The 20,549-nt window shown below is 44.3% G+C and overlaps 1 protein-coding gene across 3 annotated transcripts in view; it reads right to left on the reverse strand.

The window, feature by feature from the left end:
- Positions 1-4,972: 4,972 nt before the first annotated feature.
- il1rapl2 (interleukin 1 receptor accessory protein-like 2) overlaps positions 4,973-20,549 on the reverse strand; it is a 60,105-nt gene continuing 44,528 nt past the window's right edge. For all 3 annotated transcript variants that reach the window (XM_057043919.1, XM_057043920.1, XM_057043921.1), the window contains 7 exons: positions 20,483-20,543; positions 19,215-19,324; positions 12,420-12,565; positions 12,200-12,277; positions 12,011-12,127; positions 7,310-7,546; positions 4,973-6,163 (listed from right to left, as the gene is read on the reverse strand). In XM_057043919.1, coding sequence (XP_056899899.1) covers positions 6,071-6,163; positions 7,310-7,546; positions 12,011-12,127; positions 12,200-12,277; positions 12,420-12,565; positions 19,215-19,324; positions 20,483-20,543 — 842 coding nt within the window. In that variant the 3' untranslated portion in view covers positions 4,973-6,070. The remainder of the gene's footprint in view (positions 6,164-7,309; positions 7,547-12,010; positions 12,128-12,199; positions 12,278-12,419; positions 12,566-19,214; positions 19,325-20,482; positions 20,544-20,549) is intronic.

The following is a 20,549-nucleotide window of genomic DNA, read 5'->3' on the forward strand; positions in this document are numbered from 1 at the left end:
GACCCAAAACATTGAGGCATAGAAAGAGGCCCTCATCAGTGGCCACCAGGTGTCATCAGGGGTGTGCCAAACCTTTGCCGGGAATACTATGGCAACCAGAAAAACAGACTGGGGACGCAGGAGAGAAATGCAACATGCATGCGCATACCCATTAACCATCTAGTTAAACATATAAGGTATTTCTATTTTTGATGTGACTAGATACACTATTTTGCCTTTAGAAAAAAGGGTAGGTGACCCTAGAAACAAGGACAGAGCCTCAGAACGCAGAGTAAACTCGAACTGAAACATTTTTTACAATATCTACAAATAGTGACTCCAACTTGCCATAGTGAATCGTGCGGGACGCTAACCAGGTATAGTGGCCTTTGCCGGGGGTGAGGTGGAAACCTCAGAAACCTGCTTTAACCATAGGAAGAGTCCTGGAAAAGGAAAACAGCTCACTCAGTTTCACCGCTTGTTCTTCTATTTGCACATACTCCGACTGCCATTCTATCTTCGGCCCCCTGCTGGGCCACATTCAGAGTTCCTGTCTGAGTTCTCTGATTTCTTATCTGACTTGGTCCTTAGAACGGACAAAGTCATTATCATTGGAGACTTTAATATCCATGTAGACGTTGTAAATGACAGCTTTAGAAATGGCTTCATCTCATTACTTGAGTCAGTTGGTTTCCTCCAGCAGATAAACCAACCAACTCATAGCTTCAACCATACCCTAGATTAAGTTCTGACTTATGGTGTTGAGGTAGAACATGTGTCAGTGTTCCCTCAGAACCCACTCCTGTCAGACCATTCTTTTATCACTTTTACATTTATGATTAAGGATTCTTCTATGCTCAGAGCACAGTCTTACTATAGCAGATGTCTTTCAGATAATGCTGTAGCTAAGTTTAAGGAAGTGATCCCTGTGCTAATCCCAGGACCACCGTGTGTTTCCCCAGGGGTAAATCATTATAATCTTAGCCCTGCTGAGGTCGACTATTGCTGAAGGTGCAGCAGACTCACTGAGAATCACGCTTGATTCTGCCCCCCTGAAAAAGAAAATAGTAAATCAGAGGAGGTCACCCCTGGTATAATTCACATATCAGGACCCTCAAGCAGAAAGTGCGAAGACTGGAAAGGAAGTGGCATTCTTGTAAAATAGACAGCTACCATGTAGCCTGGAAAGACTGTCTATTAGTTTACAAAAAGGCCCCCGTAAGGCTAGAACAGCTTATTTTTCTTCTTTAATTGAGGAAAATAAGAACAACCCCAGGTTTCTTTTTAGCACTGTGGCCAAATTAACCAAGAGTCACAGTGTTTTAGATCCGCGTATCCCTTCTTCCCTTAGTGGTGAAGACTTCATGAGCTTCTTCACTGATAAAGTTCTAGCTATCAGAGAGAAAGCTAACCAGGCTATCCCAACAACTGGACCATCACCAGATGTGCTGACTGTGGGAACATACAGGTTCTCCAACGAGCCCTTAAACTTATTCAGCCCTATATATTTTTCTGAGGCGTCATCGCTAATTCAGAAATCCAAGACCACCACGTGTCTTTTAGATCCCATCCCAAGGAGGATGTTTTACCACTTTAGTGTCAGGTTATGTACCCCGGTCCTACAAGGTGGCAGTGATTAAGCCGTTGCTTAAAAAGCCATCACTGGATCCTGACGTATTAGCAAATTATAGGCCAATATCCAACCTTCCTTTTATCTCTAAAGTTCTTGAGAAGGTGGTGGTGACTCAGTTACTGGAGCACCTGCAGAGAAACAGCCTGTTTGAGATGTTTCAGTTAGGCTTTAGAGATCACCACAGCACAGAAATGGCACTTCTTAAAGTTACTAATGATCTTCTCATAGCTTCAGATCATGGACTGGTCTCTATGCTGGTTCTGCTGGATCTCAGTGCTGCTTTTGATACAGATGATCACAGCATCCTGGGATTAAAGGGACAGCACTAAACTGGTTTAGATCATATTTATCTGATAGATACCAGTTTGCTCATGTCCATGGTGTTCCCTCCTCATACAGTAGGGTTAGCCACGGAGTTCCTCAAGGTTCTGTACTTGGACCAATCCTCTTCACATTGTACATGCTTCCCTTAGGGAACATTATTCGGCAGCATGGGATAAATTTTCATTGTTATGCTGATGACACTCAGCTTTATTTATCCATGAAACCAGAGGAGACAGAGAAGTTAGTGAAGCTCCAGACCTGTCTTAAAGAAATAAAGTCCTGGATGTCTTCAAATTTCCTCCTCCTTAACCCAGGAAAAACTGAGGTCATGGTGTTTGGTCCTTAACCTCTCAGGGATAGATTAGATCATATGATCACTCTAGATGGTATCTCATTAACATCTAGTCTCTCTGTGAGGAATCTAGGGGTAAATTTTGATCAAAATCTCTCCTTCAACTCACACATTAAATTAGTCTCTAGAAGTGCCTTTTTTCACCTGAGGAACATCACAAAGATCAGGAAGCTACTGACCCACCATGATGCTGAAAAGTTAGTCCATGCATTTGTTACTTCCAGGCTGGACTATTGTAATTCTTTATTATCAGGGTGTCCAAACAACTCTTTAAGAAGCCTCCAGTTGTAGTCATTTATATTTTGGCAAAATCTAAAACTGCTATTAGTAAAGGCAGAAGCAACCATCTTTGACCTCACCTGCCTATTCCACCTCTTTACAATGGGGGCCCAAGATCGACAACAGTACTTATTCTATTACTTGTGTTACTACTGAATTCATAAACATTTTAAACTACTACGCATTCATAAACACACACACACACACACACACACACACACACACATTTTTCTGTTAGTAATCCGACAAATCAATTCATTAACATGAGAAAGAAAAGACTGGTGCTCACCATCACCGTGACTGGTATCAATTCATGACAACATGGGGTAGAACACCAACACACAACTAAGTGGAACATGGTCACCATGAGATGGAAAGTGCTGAATCATGCTTCATTTGGTAGAACAATTCATGGTCCCAGATTCATCCTTCAGTGCAGGACATTTGTGTTTAGAACCTCTAGCTGATCTTGAGCTGATCGTTGGGTCTATTTGTAAAATAAGTCTATATGTAAATAAGTCATATCTTTACCCGGCTCCTGGATGTACAGTAATGTTGGTTGACCACATATACCTAAATGAGAGTTCACTTTAACTGCCACAGCCTTAATTTCAAACTCGTGAATAAAGTCTAATTTGAAGTTAACATTAAAAGAAACATTATTTACACAAATAAGGGAACAGTGGATGTGTTGTGTTGTGATTTGCAGCCAAACTTCAAGAATGCAGACAGCTTATCATGAAAAATGGTTTATCTCCTCTATTTACACAATGTAATTTACACAAATGAAGCAAGGTGCGCGTGCTGCTCGTGCCTGCGGTGGTGAATGGTGTCCGAAACAGACAAAAGGTGAGGTGCTCCTCAGAGAGGGAAACCTGGTGACCTCAGGAAAGGAGACAAAAGGCCAAAAGTTAGTCAAAATGCAAAAATCACAAGAACAAAGAGTCTGGAACGCTCGATTTTCCACTGGCAACAATGAAACCATGTGATGATGGACAGCTGCTCTTGGCTCCTGAAGAGGCTCCAAATCACTCCGATTAGCTGCAGCGGTGGACACAGCCAGCAGGAGAGATGGGTCAACCACACTAGTGGAAAACACAATACAGCCCAACCCCGACCTTCCCCTGCTTATCAGAGTAAAGGTAATGATTGTTCCTTAGGGGAGCATCTACAAGGTGAAGGCTTGCATCACACATGTACATATCCTGCTTTCCCTTCAGGAATGTCTGGATGTATCCTGTAAAACCACTGCTGCTCCAGCACCGCTGTAATCTCACCTACTCTGTAACCAAGCTGGAGAGCCTTGTTAAACTCTTCTGTCACCCAGACTCCTGTGAGTGCTCTGACCTCTTGGCTCTGCTCGCAAATCCCATGTTGGTTGTTACTCTCAGTGCATGTGTGGCACAACATTAACACCAACTTACCTTTAGAGGCTATGTGGAGCAGCACGGGGTAGTAGAGGCCTCAAGTCAGGTGAACAATGTCCCTGATGAGACCAAAGTATTTTTCAGCAGTGTCAAAATCTTAGTGTATGACAATGGGGTGACCCAGAGGATAAGCACAGGTGGTATTTACATAGTGATACAAAGAGGTGACATCTATGGAGATGTCACCTCTTTGTACAGCATGTGCTCCTCCACTCCTGCCGTGTACCTCAACCTGAAAGCACTGGTCAGACCCCAGCTAGAGCCTCAAGGGGAGAGATGTTTGGGAAAATTCTGCTGCTGCTAACCCTGCTGCTGCTGCTGCTGCTGCTGACCCTGCTGCTGCTGCTGCTGCTGGTGTGACTGCTGCTACTGGCGACCCTGCTGCTGCTGCTGCTGCTGGTGTGACTGCTGCTACTGGCGACCCTGCTGCTGCTGCTACTGACCCTGCTGCTGCTGCTGCGGCCGACCCTGCTGCTACTGCGACTGCTGGTATGACTGCTGCTGCTGCCATCGCTGCTACTGTAGCTGCTGCTGCTGCTGCGACTGCTGCTGCTACTGACCCTGCTGCTGCTGCTGCTGCTGCTGCTGCCGTCGCTACTGCTGCTGCTGTAGCTACTACTGCTGCTGCTGGTGTGACTGCTGCTGCTGCTTCTGCTTCCACTGCTCCTGCTGTTGCTGCTCCTACTGCTAAATGGTGGAATTTAGATTGTCTGGGGTTTGGTCTGTCTGGCTAGATTGGTCCCTAGATTGGTCTGTAGCTTGCGGGTCTCTGTAAGATCAAACAAATTCAGGTTGTCCACGCCATTTTCAAGATGAAAAAGTCAACATCTGTTGGAGATGGTTCAGTCTCTACAGCATGGTCTGAATATAATTGGTTCAAGACGTCATTCAAATGCTGAAAACGTCAATATCCTGATTTAAATCCCTAATGGGGATTTCACTTGAATCTGCTATGGAATCACAAAATGAAAATCAAAATGTTGAAAACAATTTATTTTATTTATTATTAGTTAAATTATTGCAACTATAATCAGTGAAAGATTAAAGAAATCTTTTGAAACCAATGGACACCCACCTTACTTTATATTGCTACTGAATAAGACAACTATGATCCACCTTACACCTAGAAATAATGAATAACTAATAATTATCAACAAAAATAATTCAGAACTTTCAGAAAAAAAACACATTTTCACATGAATTAAAAACAGCAAGGACGGTAATATTTTTAAAAAATGACTCTTCAGATCTGGACCCTATTCAGACACCACATGAAAAGATAGCTGTCATTCTTACCGTCTTATGTTATTAAAACTGCACTGATTCAGTAACTAACAGGTATTTAAATAAAGACTGGATTTAAAAAAACACACATTAACATTCTAGAAGGATTAAAGGTTGCATCAGCAATTCTTAGCCAAATCCTTGTTGTTCATGATTAGGAGAACTTCCCTCACAAACAGTTAGTAGCTTGTCTACTAAGAGAGAGGCCAGTAGAAGAGGTCCAGGCCACCGTGTGAGCCAACAACGGTTCACATGCAACAGTGAGAGTGTCAAACAGCCTTTAAACTCTTCCTGAAACCTTGAGAAAACAATGAATCATGTCCACCAGGAACATCTCCTCTTTTTTTTGTCAATGCCCCCAAAAAAGTATGAAAAATCTACTTTTGAAAAAGGATCTGATTGGATGCATCATCCAGGTCTTTATTCACATTCTCTTATAAAATGCAGTATTCTATGAATTGCTTTAACTAGATAAAAAATAAAAAAGTCTATGATGCACTTTTGTTTGATCATCAGTAAAGTTGTATCTTGGCTTGGTCACTGGTTTTGTTCATGGTTTATCAGGAGTAAAATGTTGGCTTGGCCTAATGCTCAGAGTGCCTTTCAATCATGCTGCCCACTCAAGAATGAAAGAAGCGCGTCACTGTTCACTACTTGAAGATTAGCAGCTTCTTTAAGTACAGCGTCTTGTCTTGATAATCTTTCTTGGTAAACACAAAATATTATCTCTGTTGTCTGTGGAAGATCAGACTATAAGCTGAAAAGGAATCCAGCATCAAACGAGTAGTCCTTCTACCAGATGTCCGACCTCAGTTCTCTGGTGCTGAGCCGTGTGCTGCTGAAGTTGAGGTCCAATTTCTTTCCCCGTGTACTGGTCTGAGACACCTGGTAAAAACACAACACAAAGTGATTTTACTGTTGTTGCTACTGCTGCTGCTACTACTACTACTGCTGCTATTACTGCTACTACTATTGCTACTGCTGCTATTACCGCTACTACTGTTACTGCTGCTATTACTGCTACTACTATTGCTACTGCTGCTACTGCTGCTATTATTATTGCTACTACTGTTACTGCTGCTGTTACTGCTGCTGCTACTACTATTTTGCCATGGGGTAGGAGCAGAGGTTGTTAGGATGTGGAGGTCAGGTTTGTTTTTTGTGCTCATTTCCCTCTCTGTGCAGGCTGGCTGTGGCAGGCAGATTTCTCTGACCCCTTCTCTGGAGCTTCTCACCTGCTGCATTGTAAGCTAGTTGAACAAATTTCAGTTTTTCTGATTGCTTTTTGCTTCCAGCCTCGCTCACCACGCTCAGTCTTGTCTGGTTAATCCAGCCTGCCCTCGTTTCAACGACACCTGAAAGATTTGTTTGGTGCTCTTTTTGTTTGAAATAAACCTCTGTGGATTTAGTGTCCTGTGTGGCATCCGCCATAACAGATGTTGTCTCTGTCTTTCCTACACAGTCGTATACACTCACTGAGCTAGAAACCATCATATTTGCAACCCTGTTTAATGCTGTCTGCTAACTCATCTTTGTCTCAGTTATTCTTTCGTCCTTTCACTAAGATGGTTTGTCTTACTTCAAACCATATTAAAGTATGTAACATGTTGGTTGGAGTGTAGTACATTGTTCAAAGGTTTATTAAATGATTGTGTGTGTGTGTGTGTGTGTGTGTGTGTGTACACACACACACACACACACACACACACACACACACACACACAGTATATACAGTATACTGGTATATATAATAGGGTCATGTGAGGCGATGTTTTTCAATTTGTTATTTCACAGTGAACTGTTCTCAGCATGAAGGAAAAATGACTCTTCCTTAACAAGTAGTCTTTCTTACCAGTAGAGAGAATGTCACCCTACAGATTAACCTTTACATTGAGGCCTCTCTCATTTAGGCTCCTGAAGTAGCTTTAGAGCTCATTGGTCACATCCTGTTTTCCATTCCCTTGTCTAACAGGTTAGATGGTGCTGTTGTAGGTAAGGTTAACAAAAATGTACTTGTTTCTGTTGTCCCACCTCTCCATTCAGAAGTGTCATGGGGATATTGCAATAATCATGGCATCTTCCAGGGCCCAGAGTGGAGAACCGCATGTTGGAAGAAGATGAAAGCAGTGGCAAGAGGATGGAAGACTGTGGTTGAAGTTGGAAATCATAACTGTGACAGAAATGCCTCATCTGTGCTCCTGTCGAAGCATGGCTGCCTCCCACTGGTACTAGCTGGTTGTAGTCAGGGATCTCCGTGGCCAAAGCCACCTGTTGTCACAATAATAAACAGGAATGTGATGCTCGTTAAAGATCATCTTGACACCAGCATCATCTTTGTCTAGAAGCACCATTCCAAAATGGAGGGGGAGGCCTAAATCATAACTTATAACAGTGAAGAATACTCACCCCAAACAGGTAAACACCTGTTCACACACAGGTGAAAAAACTCCACTCTCTCCTGGGACATGTGACCCTAAAGACTGACCTGGGCCTTTGTCTAGCTAATGACCCTAAATGACAGCTATTCATGAAACCAACTCCTTAATGATGGGCAGGCCACTCCCACAAAGCCGCTCAGAACTGAAGAAGCCTTCTGGATGAGAGGAGAACATTCCTTAGTTATTTTTAACAGCCCAGTTGACTAGTTGCTGACACTCCAATGTCTTAAGTAACCCCAAACCCAAACATTGCTACAGTGAATAATGTCATCCCCCTTGATAAGGCCCCCCTAAATACTGTAATAGATTTTTGGACAGCATCCTTGAACTGCTCTCTATGACCTATATGGATTTTGAATGTAAAATATTTGTTGAAAACATGAACGTTCCTGTTGACATTCCACAGGACAATAAAGGTGGCGTGTCCTTGAAAACTTTGGACTAACCCAGCATGGGATAAAGCCTACGCACAGCAAATGTTGCAAATTAGACCAAATCCTCCCTAAGGGTTTTCATGGTACAAATATTATCTGGCCATGCATGTATCAATGGCATGATCAAAATGGCGCTGTCCCAGGCGGCAGCCAGTAGTAGCAGCTCCCTAAACTTAATTGTTCTTTTTTAAATTTTCGTAGTGTTTTCTATACTTTACGTTTACATTCTTTTCTATTTGGATTTACTTTCTTTCTTTCCATTTACAACTGGAGTATTCAGACACCATGTTCTGGAGGCTCAAATACTTTTTTCTCTGTTTTGCGGTGCTTGGGATATTCACGGCCCCCATCAGCTGTGCTGAGAAGCGGACCGGTATTGTCTATACACGAGACCAGCTGATGGCTCTAAGACCACCATCCTTCGTGGCCGGAGAGAAGCCCCAAATCCCGAAGGAGCTGAGGAGGAAACAACGATGGAGTAAGGCTGGAGTTAAACAGGATGAAGAGGCGACGTTTTAAACCCTGCGTCCCCGCGGTCATAACGGGGAACGTCAGGTCCCTGGCAAATAAGATGGACGAGGTGGAGGCGCTCACACGGACCCAGCGGGAGTACAGAGAGGCCAGTATCATGTGTTTCACAGAGACATGGCTCCATGGACTGATACCGGACTCTAATGTGACGATCGCTGGTTTCACCACTGTGCGAGCGGACCGAGACACCACCGCGGCCGGTAAGAAGAAAGGAGGGGGACTTGCCGTGTTCGTTAGCAACAGGTGGTCAAGTCAATGGTCTGATGGTGCCATTGACTGTCTGCGGGATGCCCTGGAGACCACCAACTGGTCTGCTCTCTGTGAACCACATGGTGAGGACCTGGATGGACTGACAGACTGTGTTTCTGACTACATCAAGTTCTGCACTGAGAACTCCGTCCCCACCAAGAAGGTACGCTGTTACCCAAACAACAAACCATGGGCGACAAGTGACCTGAAGGCCCTTTTGAACTAGAAGAAGAGGGCCTTCACTGCTGGGGACCCAGCTGAGCTCAGGAGAGTACAGAAGGAACTGAAACGCAGTCTGAAGGAGAGCAAGGACGCCTATAGGAAGAAGCTGGAGGAGAGACTGGAGAGGAACCAGACCAGGGATGTTTGGAGTGGGATGAGAACAATCACTGGCTTCCAGAAGAGAGGAACACGCTCAGCTGATGGGAACGTGGACCAAGCTAATGAGTTGAACCAGTTTTTCAACAGGTTTGATTCTAGCTCCCCCTCCCCCAGCTGTCCCAATATTCCTCTGGATAACAGTGGGTCCCCTTCACACCTCCCAGAGCCCCTAACACTTCTGCCAACTTCTTCCCCCTCCCCCCTGCTGACACCCTACTTAGATTCTAACATGTCACCCATCCCCCCGACAGGACTATCCTTCACGTCTGGCCAGGTGAGGAGAGAGCTGGAGAGGCTCAACCAGAGAAAGTCTGCCGGACCGGACGGCATCAGCCCACGAGTGCTGAAGAACTGCTCCAGGCAGCTGTGTGGAATACTGCAGCACCTGTTCAACCAGAGCCTTCATTTTCAGAGGATCCCAGTGCTTTGGAAGACATCCTGCCTGGTCCCGGTGCTGAAGAAGACCCATCCTGTGGCACCGAGTGACTACAGGCCAATAGCACTGACCTCCCACATTATGAAGGTCATGGAGCGGCTGGTGCTGTCACACCTCAGACCTCTGGTGAGCCCCTTTCAAGACCCTCTGCAGTTTGCCTATCAACCCAAGGTGGGGGTTGAGGACGCAGTGATATACCTGCTACAGAGGGCTTACTCCTCCTTGGACAGACTAAACACCACAGTGCGGGTCATGTTCTTCGACTTCTCTTCTGCCTTCAACACCATCCAGCCAAGACTGCTGAGGGCTAAGTTGGAGAACATGCAGATGGATGTTCCCCTTGTTTCTTGGATCGAGGACTACCTGACAGGTCGACCACAGTTTGTGAGACTGCGGAGCTGTGTGTCCGACCCCCTGATGAGCAACACAGGAGCTCCACAAGGAACTGTGCTCTCCCCCTTTCTGTTCACCACCTACACAGCTGACTTCCAGTACCACTCTGAGACATGTCATCTCCAGAAGTACTCGGATGACACAGTCATAGTCGGGTGTGTGGAGAATGGACAGGAGGATGAATACAGGGACCTTGTGGAGAGTTTTGTTAGGTGGAGCAGGGAGAACCTTCTGCAGCTCAACGTGACCAAGACGAAGGAGATGGTGGTGGATTTCAGAAAAAGCAAGTCCCCACCCTCCCCAGTCTGCATTAGTGGGAAAGATGTGGAAATAGTCTCATCTTACAGGTTCCTGGGTGTTCAGTTGGACAATAAACTGGAGTGGTCCACAAACACCGATGCTGTCTACAATAAGGCCATGAGCAGACTCTATTTCCTCAGGAGACTCAGGTCCTTCAGTGTTTGCAGCAGGATGCTCCACATGTTCTATCAGTCTGTCATGGCTAGTACCATCTTCTTTGCTGCAGTGTGCTGGGGAGCAGGCATTAAAGCAAAGGATGCCAACAGACTCAACAAACTCATTAAAAAGGCAGGGTCTGTTGTTGGCTGTAGACTTGGACGAGGTGGTGAGGACAGGATGGTGCTGAAATTGCGGACAATCATGGACAATCCCTCCCACCACCTCCATAACACAGTGGACAACCTGAGAAGCAGCTTCAGCAGCAGACTCCTGCAGCCTCGCTGCTCTAAGGAACGGTACAGGAAGTCATTCCTGCCGTCCGCCATCAAACTGTATAACTCATCCTAACCCAGCCAATAACAATAATTGTGTAATGTTTATGTTGTAATTTTATTTCTATTTTATTCTATATTTATATATATATGCTTATAATGCTTATAATATGTATATATTATATTATGTATATATTATATATATATGCTTATAATATATGCTGTATATATGCTTATAATGTTCTAATCTTATCTGTATTTATTCTGTTTCTATACTTTGTATAGGTTGCTACTGCAATTCAATTTCCTCACGGGGATGAATAAAGTACATCTTAATCTTAATCTTAACCTTCTGAGGAATAGATTAGTTGATCTTGAGCATTACTCAATATGGCGTCTCTTTAATCTCTAACTTGTCTATGAGGATTCTTAGAGTAAATTCTTGGAGATAAAGGGTCGTAACTATTGTTTGACATGTGGGTGGCTATACTGTATGTCTTTGTAGATTTTCATTCAGCCAGGTCATATTATTCCCTTAAAGTCTAGTGAAGAGTCAACTGCATTGTTGAAAGCAACTGAAGTAGCATTTGAAGTCTTCATTCTTCTGGTTTGGTAGGAGTTGAGACTATTTAAGATGCAGTGTGAAAAGGATGAATTCTGACCACCAGGGAGTAGGTTTCATGAATAGCAGTTAGTCATGGACCAAAAAAGGCCTCAAGAAACCAGCTGATGCAGTGTCCATCGGGTGAGTGGTTAGGGTCACGTCTGACGAGTCAGGGGTGATTCCACCTTTGTGTGAATGGGTGTCTCCCTGTTTGAGGAGAGTAGTCAGTACTGTGTTATAAGAGGATCAAAGGAAACACCTTAAGGATGGATGTTCTAGCCTGACAAAGAAGGTTTCTTTTACCTTTGTTCAAATCATTTGTTTTCTCTGGCTAACATCTGACAATGGTCTTTGCCTCCCTGGACCACACACCCCTGATATATGCACACATATGATGTATATCTAGACTCCTTCAAAAAATACATTCTATAAATAGCATCTACTAAAACTGCAGGAATATTTCAATGAAAACTGCCAATTTAACGAAGTTCAATTTATATATTGTTCAAATTATTCTGCAAGACAACATGTTTACCTGATCTTTAGACAGAATCTCTTTCTGTTTAGCAGGCATCTCATATAACATCTGTTTCCAAAACTTAGAAGTGGGCTTGTTGCTCTTTGGACCCTTCCACTTAATAACCGATAGCGCCTGAAGAGAAATGTAACTTTTTAGCTGAAGGTTTTCACATCACACAACTACTCCACACATTGTCATTCTTACCTTAATTGTTTGTTTAAGCAATTCCACCTCTTGGTAATTGATAACGTTCTTCAGGTCTACACACTCAATCATGATCACCTGCAGACAGAAACACAGCTACACATCAGGTTTTTGGAACCTAGATAACACCTCAATACCATCAACCAAGCAATACTACAGAATGTAATCCCAATCTGTTTGCATAAAACTAGCTTTTCAGTTTGCCTCCTCAAATGAACACCTTGATCTCTCCAGTAACCAGCATGGAATGGAGACGAGTCTCAATCAGGAAGACACTCCAGCCTCTTTTGGCAACAAAATCTGGAGTCAAAACAAGGATGAGACGTCTGCTTTGATCCACGCTGCGAGCCAAGTCCTCAACGTAAGCTTGGAGAAATATAAGAGAAGAAAGACAACAAGAAGCAATGTTTCCAAAGGAGTTACCAAGATAACTATGCAAAGTGACATCCTGGCCTTCCTTAAAGAGGTTAAAACACATAGTGAACCATTTCATGACAAAACTGTAGCAATTTAGGATGGAGGAACTGCTGAGGTCAAGATTAAAACTTATGTTGCTAAAATTTTGTACTATATATATTTTTTTAAGTCAAGCTGACATTTAGCTGTAAAGGACTTTCAAAAGCATAATTACAAAACAGATGAATTAAATAGAGGGAGAATGTGTAAGTCTATAACTGATCCTTAACTCAAAGCTGCTGTCGTCTAAAAACATCCACACATTTTCCACAGGACAGGATTGTGGGGAGCCACTGTCCCAAAAACTGTAAATTCCTATGGAGACACGCACCTTCTCCCCTCTTGTTGTCTCGTAGCATGCCGAGCTAATGCTTTCATACCTAAATGTGTCTGTCCTTGAAGAGTTTTCTAAGGTGGCCTTTCCACACATTGCCAGCAGCAGCGGTTGAGAGATTAGTGGCTTTTTTCCCTCCCCTCATACTTCATTATGTTGATACTGTCGTCACTACGCCTTTACATCCGCCGGAAGACTGCGAGCTAAACCATGGACAGCATGGAACTTTAGCGAGGTAACGATTAACCTATTTGTTTCAGACTTTGCAATTTTGTCCCTTTTGTGAAGTTGACAAGCTCAGCGCAGACTGCCCAGTGTCCCAGCACTAATTTAGCAAAGGCGGCTAATCTGGAAAACAACATTTGCCTATTTTGCCAAAATTCTATTTCTAGTGATTAGGTTCCGAAGTGCATCCCCGGCTGTTCATGTTGCCAGTTCAGGCACTGTGTAATCTCTTCTCTGCAGGAGCTGAGCAGCTCACAGATCTGGGATTTTTGTCGGTGTGCTGACAGGAGTGATAAAAACGTATTACTCAAGCTGCAGTGGCATTTCCCATGCATGACACACTTCACATATGTGCTTCCATTACGATGGTATAACAGGACGATTGTGTGTCCTTCAGAGGTCGGTCTGCTGACATGTCTGTGAGTGAATCAGAACGGGACAGGCAGTGTATCTTAAAGTCATCAGGCCCAGGCGTTCTTCCAGTAGAAAAGGGGTGGTGGAATCCAGAATGGTCATACACTTATCAAAATAACAGATGGGGAGTTTCTTAAATCAAATCAAATCAATCTTTATTTATATAGCGTCTTATACAATCAAAATTGTTTCAAGGTGCTTTCCAGAATCCCAGGGCCTAACCCCAGACAAGCAACAGTGGCAAGGAAAAACTCCCCTTTAACAGGAAGAAACCTTGAGCAGGACCAGGCTCATGTAGGGGGACCCTCCTGCTGATGGCCGGCTGGGTAGAGAGAGAGGAGAGGGGGGAGGACAGGTAGAGGATAGAATGGAGAGGAGAGGAGAGGAGAGGAGAGGAGAGGAGAGGAGAGGAGAGGAGAGGAGAGGAGAGGAGAGGAGAGGAGAGGGAGAAGGAGAAGGAGAAGGAGAAGAAGAAGGAGGGGGAGAGGAGAGGAGAGGAGAGGAGAGGAGAAGGAGAGAAAGAGGGAGGGGGAGAAGAGAGGAGAGGGAGAGGAGAGGAGAGGAGAGGAGAGGAGAGGAGAGGAGGAGAGGAGAGGAGAGGGAGAAGGAGAAGGAGAAGGAGAAGAAGAAGGAGGGGGAGAGGAGAGGAGAGGAGAGGAGAGGAGAAGGAGAGAAAGAGGGAGGGGGAGAAGAGAGGAGAGGAGAGGAGAGGAGAGGAGAGGAGGAGAGGAGAGGAGAGGAGAGGAGAGGAGAGGAGAGGAGAGGCACAGAGCACAGAGCACAGAGCACAGAGCACAGAGCATAGAGCACAGAGCACAGAGCACAGAGCACAGAAACACACACAAAACTACACACCCGACCCAGTGGGGTGACAGAGGCCTGTCAGGTGATCATGTTTCCGGACCCCGGTAGCCTTGGCCTATAACAGCATAGCTAGAATGTGACCTAACGATTAGACGACCCCCTAAGTATGATAATTTGTCTATCTATGATGGTAACTGGAACTACAGAATTAGTAACAATAAGCTTTTTCAAAGAGGTAAGTTTTAAGTCTGATCTTAAAAGTAGCGATGGAGTCAGCCTCCCGTACCTGGACAGGGAGCTGGTTCCATAGCAGGGGGGCCTGGTAGCTAAATGCTCAGCCCCCCATTCTACTCCTAGAAACTCTGGGAACCACAAGTAGACCAGCATTCTGAGAGCGGAGCGGTCTATTGGGCTGATAAGGTATGACTAGCTCCTCCAGGTAGGATGGAGCTAGGCCTCTGAGGACCTTGTAGGTCAAAAGAAGGGTTTTAAAAATTATTCTAAATTTAACGGACAGCCAATGAAGCGACGCCATTACAGGAGTTATGTGATCTCTTTTGTCAATACCTGTCTGCAGCATTTTGGATCAACTGGAGGCTTCTTAAAGAGCTGTTTGGACACCCTGATAATAAAGAATTACAATAGTCCAGCCTGGAAGTAACAAATGCATGGACTAACTTTTCAGCATCATGCCGTGTCAGTAGCTTCCTGATCTTTGTGATGTTCCTCAAGTGAAAAAAGGCACTTCTAGAGACTAATTTAATGTGTGAGTTGAAGGAGAGATTTTGATCAAAAGTTACTCCTAGATTCCTCACAGAGAGACTAGATGTTAATGAGATACCATCTAGAGTGATCATGTGATCTAATCTATCCCTGAGAGGTTCAGGACCAAACACCATGACCTCAGTTTTTCCTGGGTTAAGGAGGAGAAAATTTGAAGACATCCAGGACTTTATGTCTTTAAGACAGGTCTGGAGCTTCACTAACTTCTCTGTCTCCTCTGGTTTCATGAATAAATAAAGCTGAGTGTCATCAGCATAACAATGAAAATTTATCCCATGCTGCCGAATAATGTTCCCTAAGGGAAGCATGTATAAGGTGAAGAGGATTGGTCCAAGTACAGAACCTTGAGGAACTCTATGGCTAACCCTACTGTATGAGGAGGGAACACCATGGACATGAGCAAACTGGTATCTATCAGATAAATATGATCTAAACCAGTCTAGTGCTGTCCCTTTAATCCCAGTCACATGTTCCAGTCTATGTAACAGGATGCTGTGATCAACTGTATCAAAAGCAGCACTGAGATCCAGCAGAACCAGCATAGAGACCAGTCCATGATCTGAAGCTATGAGAAGATCATTAGTAACTTTAAGAAGTGCCATTTCTGTGCTGTGATGAGCTCTAAAGCCTGACTGAAACATCTCAAACAGGCTGTTTCTCACCACCACCACCTTCTCACCACCACCTTCTCAAGAACTTTAGAGATAAAAGGAAGGTTGGATATTGGCCTATAATTTGCTAATACGTCAGGATCCAGTGATGTTTTTTTAAGCAACGGCTTAATCACTGCCACCTTGTAGGATCGGGGTACATAGCCTGTCACTAAAGAACCATTGATCTGGTCCAGGATAGAACTTCCTATCAATGGTAAAACATCCTTCAACAGGTGTGTTGGGATGGGATCTCAAAGACACGTGGTGGACTTGAATTTCTGAATTAGCGATGATGCCTCAGAAAAATATATAGGGGTGAAGGAGTTTCAGGGCTCGTTGGAGAACCTGTATGTTCCCACAGTCAGTACATCTGGTGATGGTCCAGTTGTTGGCCTGGTTAGCTTTTTCTCTGATAGCTAGAACTTTATCAGTGAAGAAGCTCATGAAGTCTTCACCACTAAGGGAAGAAGAGATATGTGGATCTAAAACACTGTGACTCTTAGTTAATTTGGCCACAGTGCTGAAAAGAAACCTGGGAAACCAGAACTAGATCTAGGGTTAAAGCATATATAATTCCCCGACAAGGACCGTCAAGCTGGAAAGTTGGAAAACCTGATATTTTTGAAAATAAAAGGCTACTCTCTTTGAGGAAAACAGATTTCTTAATCGTATTGTAGCTGACTGTCTAACTAAACAGACTGTCTAAGATCCAGATCCTCTGGAGACACATGTTCCTTCTGCTTTTGCTAGTCAAGACTTCTGTGTTTCTTCACAATTGTAAGAAAATGAATTAACCATCACAAAAGCAGTTAGTCTCCCCCCTTGTTGGCTCTAGAAAAATAGGAAGGCTCTGATGAGCCCTTAAATTTCTTTGTGCTTCGTCTTTAATGCTGTTTACATCTATCCTCTGCTGACTGAGCAGTATCGCTGTATTGTTGCAGGTGAGTAAACAGTTTGGTTAATGTCATGTCAGCATTTTGTTAAATGAAAGAAAATAACAGACAACAAAATGAAAAATAAACATGTGCTTGTTCCCTGTATTTAGAATCTCTAAATTTACCCCGTCTGTAAAACCCAACCCGAAAATTGTTGACTGGTGGTTGTCTTCAACGCCAAATTCATTTTTCTTTAGCAGCAGGTCTACAACCTCTTTGTTTTAAGAGTGTAGTAATTGGCCACTGATTAATGACTTACTTCACTTGATCCACATGCACCAACAAATGATAGGCCTGTATTTAAACTTGTCATTATAAAATCAAAGGGACTGACGACACAAATGATTCAGTCAGTATGTGGAGTTAATCACTGCACAGAAACGTCACGTGTTAAAGTTCCAAATGATCTTCTCAGACCATGATAGGACTGTATCTCTGCTGTTTTGGCTGGAGTGCTGCCTGTGATAAGGTGTCCAGGTGATTGGATTCTAGTTTCTTCGTGGACATGATGTTTCCACTTCATATGAGTAGAGCTCATCACGTAGTTGAACTCTTGGAATAAATTAAATGAAACATCTTCATCAGCTGTACTATCGTTTTTAAAATATCCATCAAACCAGAGGAAACACAAAAGTTTGTGAAACTTCAGACCCATCTTATATAAAAAAAGAAAACATTCATTTGAAAGTGGGACAGGCCGGATGTTTCAGACGGAAGAATGGAAGAACAAGAATTTTATGGATAATAAGAATTTAGCAGGGAGCCAACAGTATTTCTTGGGCAGAAACTGTTGCATTTTTGGAGGTATTTGTATACCAAAACGATGCACGTTACAGGGGACAAGGGTGCGAGCCAGTTTACCAGTGCTGGCAGGTGAGACAGATGAGCACGACCGAGCATGTGAGTAGCACGCAGCACCCCCGAACCACCAGACCACTGAGGAACTGTTGCACGTGCTGCACTGGGTCATGTTTGACAGCAGTTTGTATCAAACTTCTGCTTGCACCATAACTCATCACTCAGGGCTTGTAGCTTTCTGCAGTTTAGCCTTGTCATCAGGTTGCTGCCATGCCAGAGAAAGCCATGCTTGCAGTCAGTGATGAAATCTGGAATGAGGTGTTTCTTCACAGAAAGCGCACATGTTAAATAGTCTAATTGCCCTGTATGCTTAAGATGGACGCATGAGCCATCCTGGTTGGTGTGGCTAGGTTGCTTTAAACTCTTTAGAGTCCCAGCGGTATCACATCTGGAGAAGCGGACAGCAGCATTATATTCTCAAAGCCAGCTTCATCCTGGTTTGCCGGTTTATTTGTGGTTGCCAGAATCTTTAAAGCTGAGCCTGAGCTGAGCTAGCAGGGAACAGAATGCTAATGATCTCTCTGCTTAAAACAAATCAGGCAGATCTAAAATTAAAAATGAATTTAAAAAAAAACTTTCAACAATCTTGTTCACGAGTGAGGGTAGGATGGAGCGTGAGATCGACAGGCGGATCGGAGCGGCGTCAGCAGTGATGTGGGCGCTCAACCGATCCGTCGTGGTGAAGAAGGAGCTGAGCCGAAAGACAAAGCTCTCGATTTAACGGTCGATCTACGTCCCAGTCCTCACCCATGGCCGTCAACGCTGGGTGATGACCGAAAGAACGAGATCGCGGATACAAGCGGCTGAAATGAGTTTCCTCCGCAGGGTGGCCGGGCTCAGCCTTAGAGATAGCTCGGACATCCGGGAGGAGCTCGGAGTAGAACCGCTGCTTCTCCACATCGAGAGGAGTCAGTTGGGGTGGCTCGGGCATCTGGCTAGGATGCCTTCCGGACGCCTCCCTTTAGAGGTGTTCCGGACATGTCCCACCGGGAGGCGGCCTTGTGGCCGGCCCAGGACTAGGTGGAGAGATTACATCTCTCGCCTGGCTTGGGAGCGGCTGGGGGTTCCCCCGGAGGAGCTGATGGAGTGGCCAGGGAGAGGGCTGTCTGGGAATCCCTCCTGAAGCTGGGGGCATCCACCATTGCGCTTTCTTCTTAAAGGTCCTCCAGAAACTAAACAAAGGCGTGAACCTCCTTCTCTGCACAAGGAGGAGGTGGGGGGAGGTGCAGGCTCACAGGAAGCTGACAAGAGAGTCAATCTCACGGAAACCCGACTGACTTACTGCTCTCTGCACAGACCTCGGATGGTCCAGGGGTCAGTGCAGGGGTCACTACCTTCAATCTAGTTCCAGCATTGCCTGTCAGACATCTGCTGTGATACACAGCCTCTTGAACAAGGAAGAACCCATAAACAGAAATGCAAATGAATGATGTGACAGAAGCGAGTTCTGAACCAACGTGTAACAGTTTCAAATGAATGTACATGTTAAAGTTGTGTAACAAATGTTAGCGGAGATCCCCTGGAAATCTCTCCACAGATTAATGGATACTTACTGCTACTGGGTATTAGATCTCTATCTGGTATGAACAGCTTGTATCCATACTGGTTCTCTAAAACATCTGGCAGGATCTCCAAAGCCAAGGTTTCCTCATCATCGTTCATTCTGACGGGGAGTGAAAATAAAAAAATAAAAATTAAGTCATAAATGTAAAAATAAAATGTCATTTTGCTCATTTGAAATATAGATTATTTAATTCAAAAAAGTTTCCATCAATCCAGAAGTGGAATTTCTTTTAGCTTAAGCAAAGTTAAGTTCAATGTATACAGTTGGAACCCATCATCACAACAGAACAAAAGCAAGGAAGCATCAAAGACTCAAAGACAGAAGAGTGCAATTAGACAACAGAGGTTGCTGGAAGCCTCTGATATTATTTAAAATATGAAATCCATTTTTTAACATGAGAATTTTTGGGGTTTATAGTTGAGCTATGCTTGAATACTGGACCAAGTGATCCACAGAGGGCGCCACACTCCACTTCCCACTGTCTCACCTAGAGATGAAAACACCTTTGCTAGAATCCTACTTATTGACTTCCGCTCAGCCTCATATGAGCTCATCCATGACACTGGTGAGTCTGTAGAGGAGAGAGGTGGAGCTGTCCACAAGCTCAGTTGGAATGTGGAAACAATGATGGACATGGTGATTGACTGGCAAACATCAGGCATCAGTAACCATCTGTGGTGCTGGTGTGGAACTGAGCAGCAACATCCAGTTCCTGGGAGTCCATCTGGTGCATGCAAAGATGTCACCACTGCATTCATCAAAAGAGCCCAGAGTCATCTTCAACACCTGTGGCAGCTCAGAAAGGCCTGAAAGAACACTTCTCACCACCCCACTTTTCACAGGAGCACCATAATGGTGCCCATCTCCCCTACATGAAGGAGCCTCGGAGCAGCCCTGCATCCTCAGAGCTCCCACCATCATCAGGCAGCCCCATCACCCCTCTCATGGACTCATGCCCCCTTGCTGTCTACGGAGAGGTACCAGAGCTTCTGTGAGACTCTGTGTGCCACATCTACCCCGCTCTCCAAAGGATGACCAACCAAAGTGAAGTTCAAAAAAAGCTGCTCCAGACTAAAGTAGGCATTTTCTTTTTTTCAATTTTTAATGTATGGTTTAGTATGTGTAGCACAAAATAAAAGTCTCTCAACATACAGGGACACTATTCATGCAGCTGCTATCCAACAAACGGTGCAATGTGGTGCAAACTGCAGCTAGTTTTGATGGTGTGACCACTCTGAAGAGTCAGAGACAACTGACCTGCACAATGAGTTGAAATCCACTTTGGTGTAATACAGGTAGGCGTCATACTCCTTATTGTCTGTGA

This window comes from Takifugu flavidus, chromosome 9, assembly GCF_003711565.1.
Source record: "Takifugu flavidus isolate HTHZ2018 chromosome 9, ASM371156v2, whole genome shotgun sequence".
NCBI classification, from domain to species: Eukaryota; Metazoa; Chordata; class Actinopteri; order Tetraodontiformes; family Tetraodontidae; genus Takifugu; species Takifugu flavidus.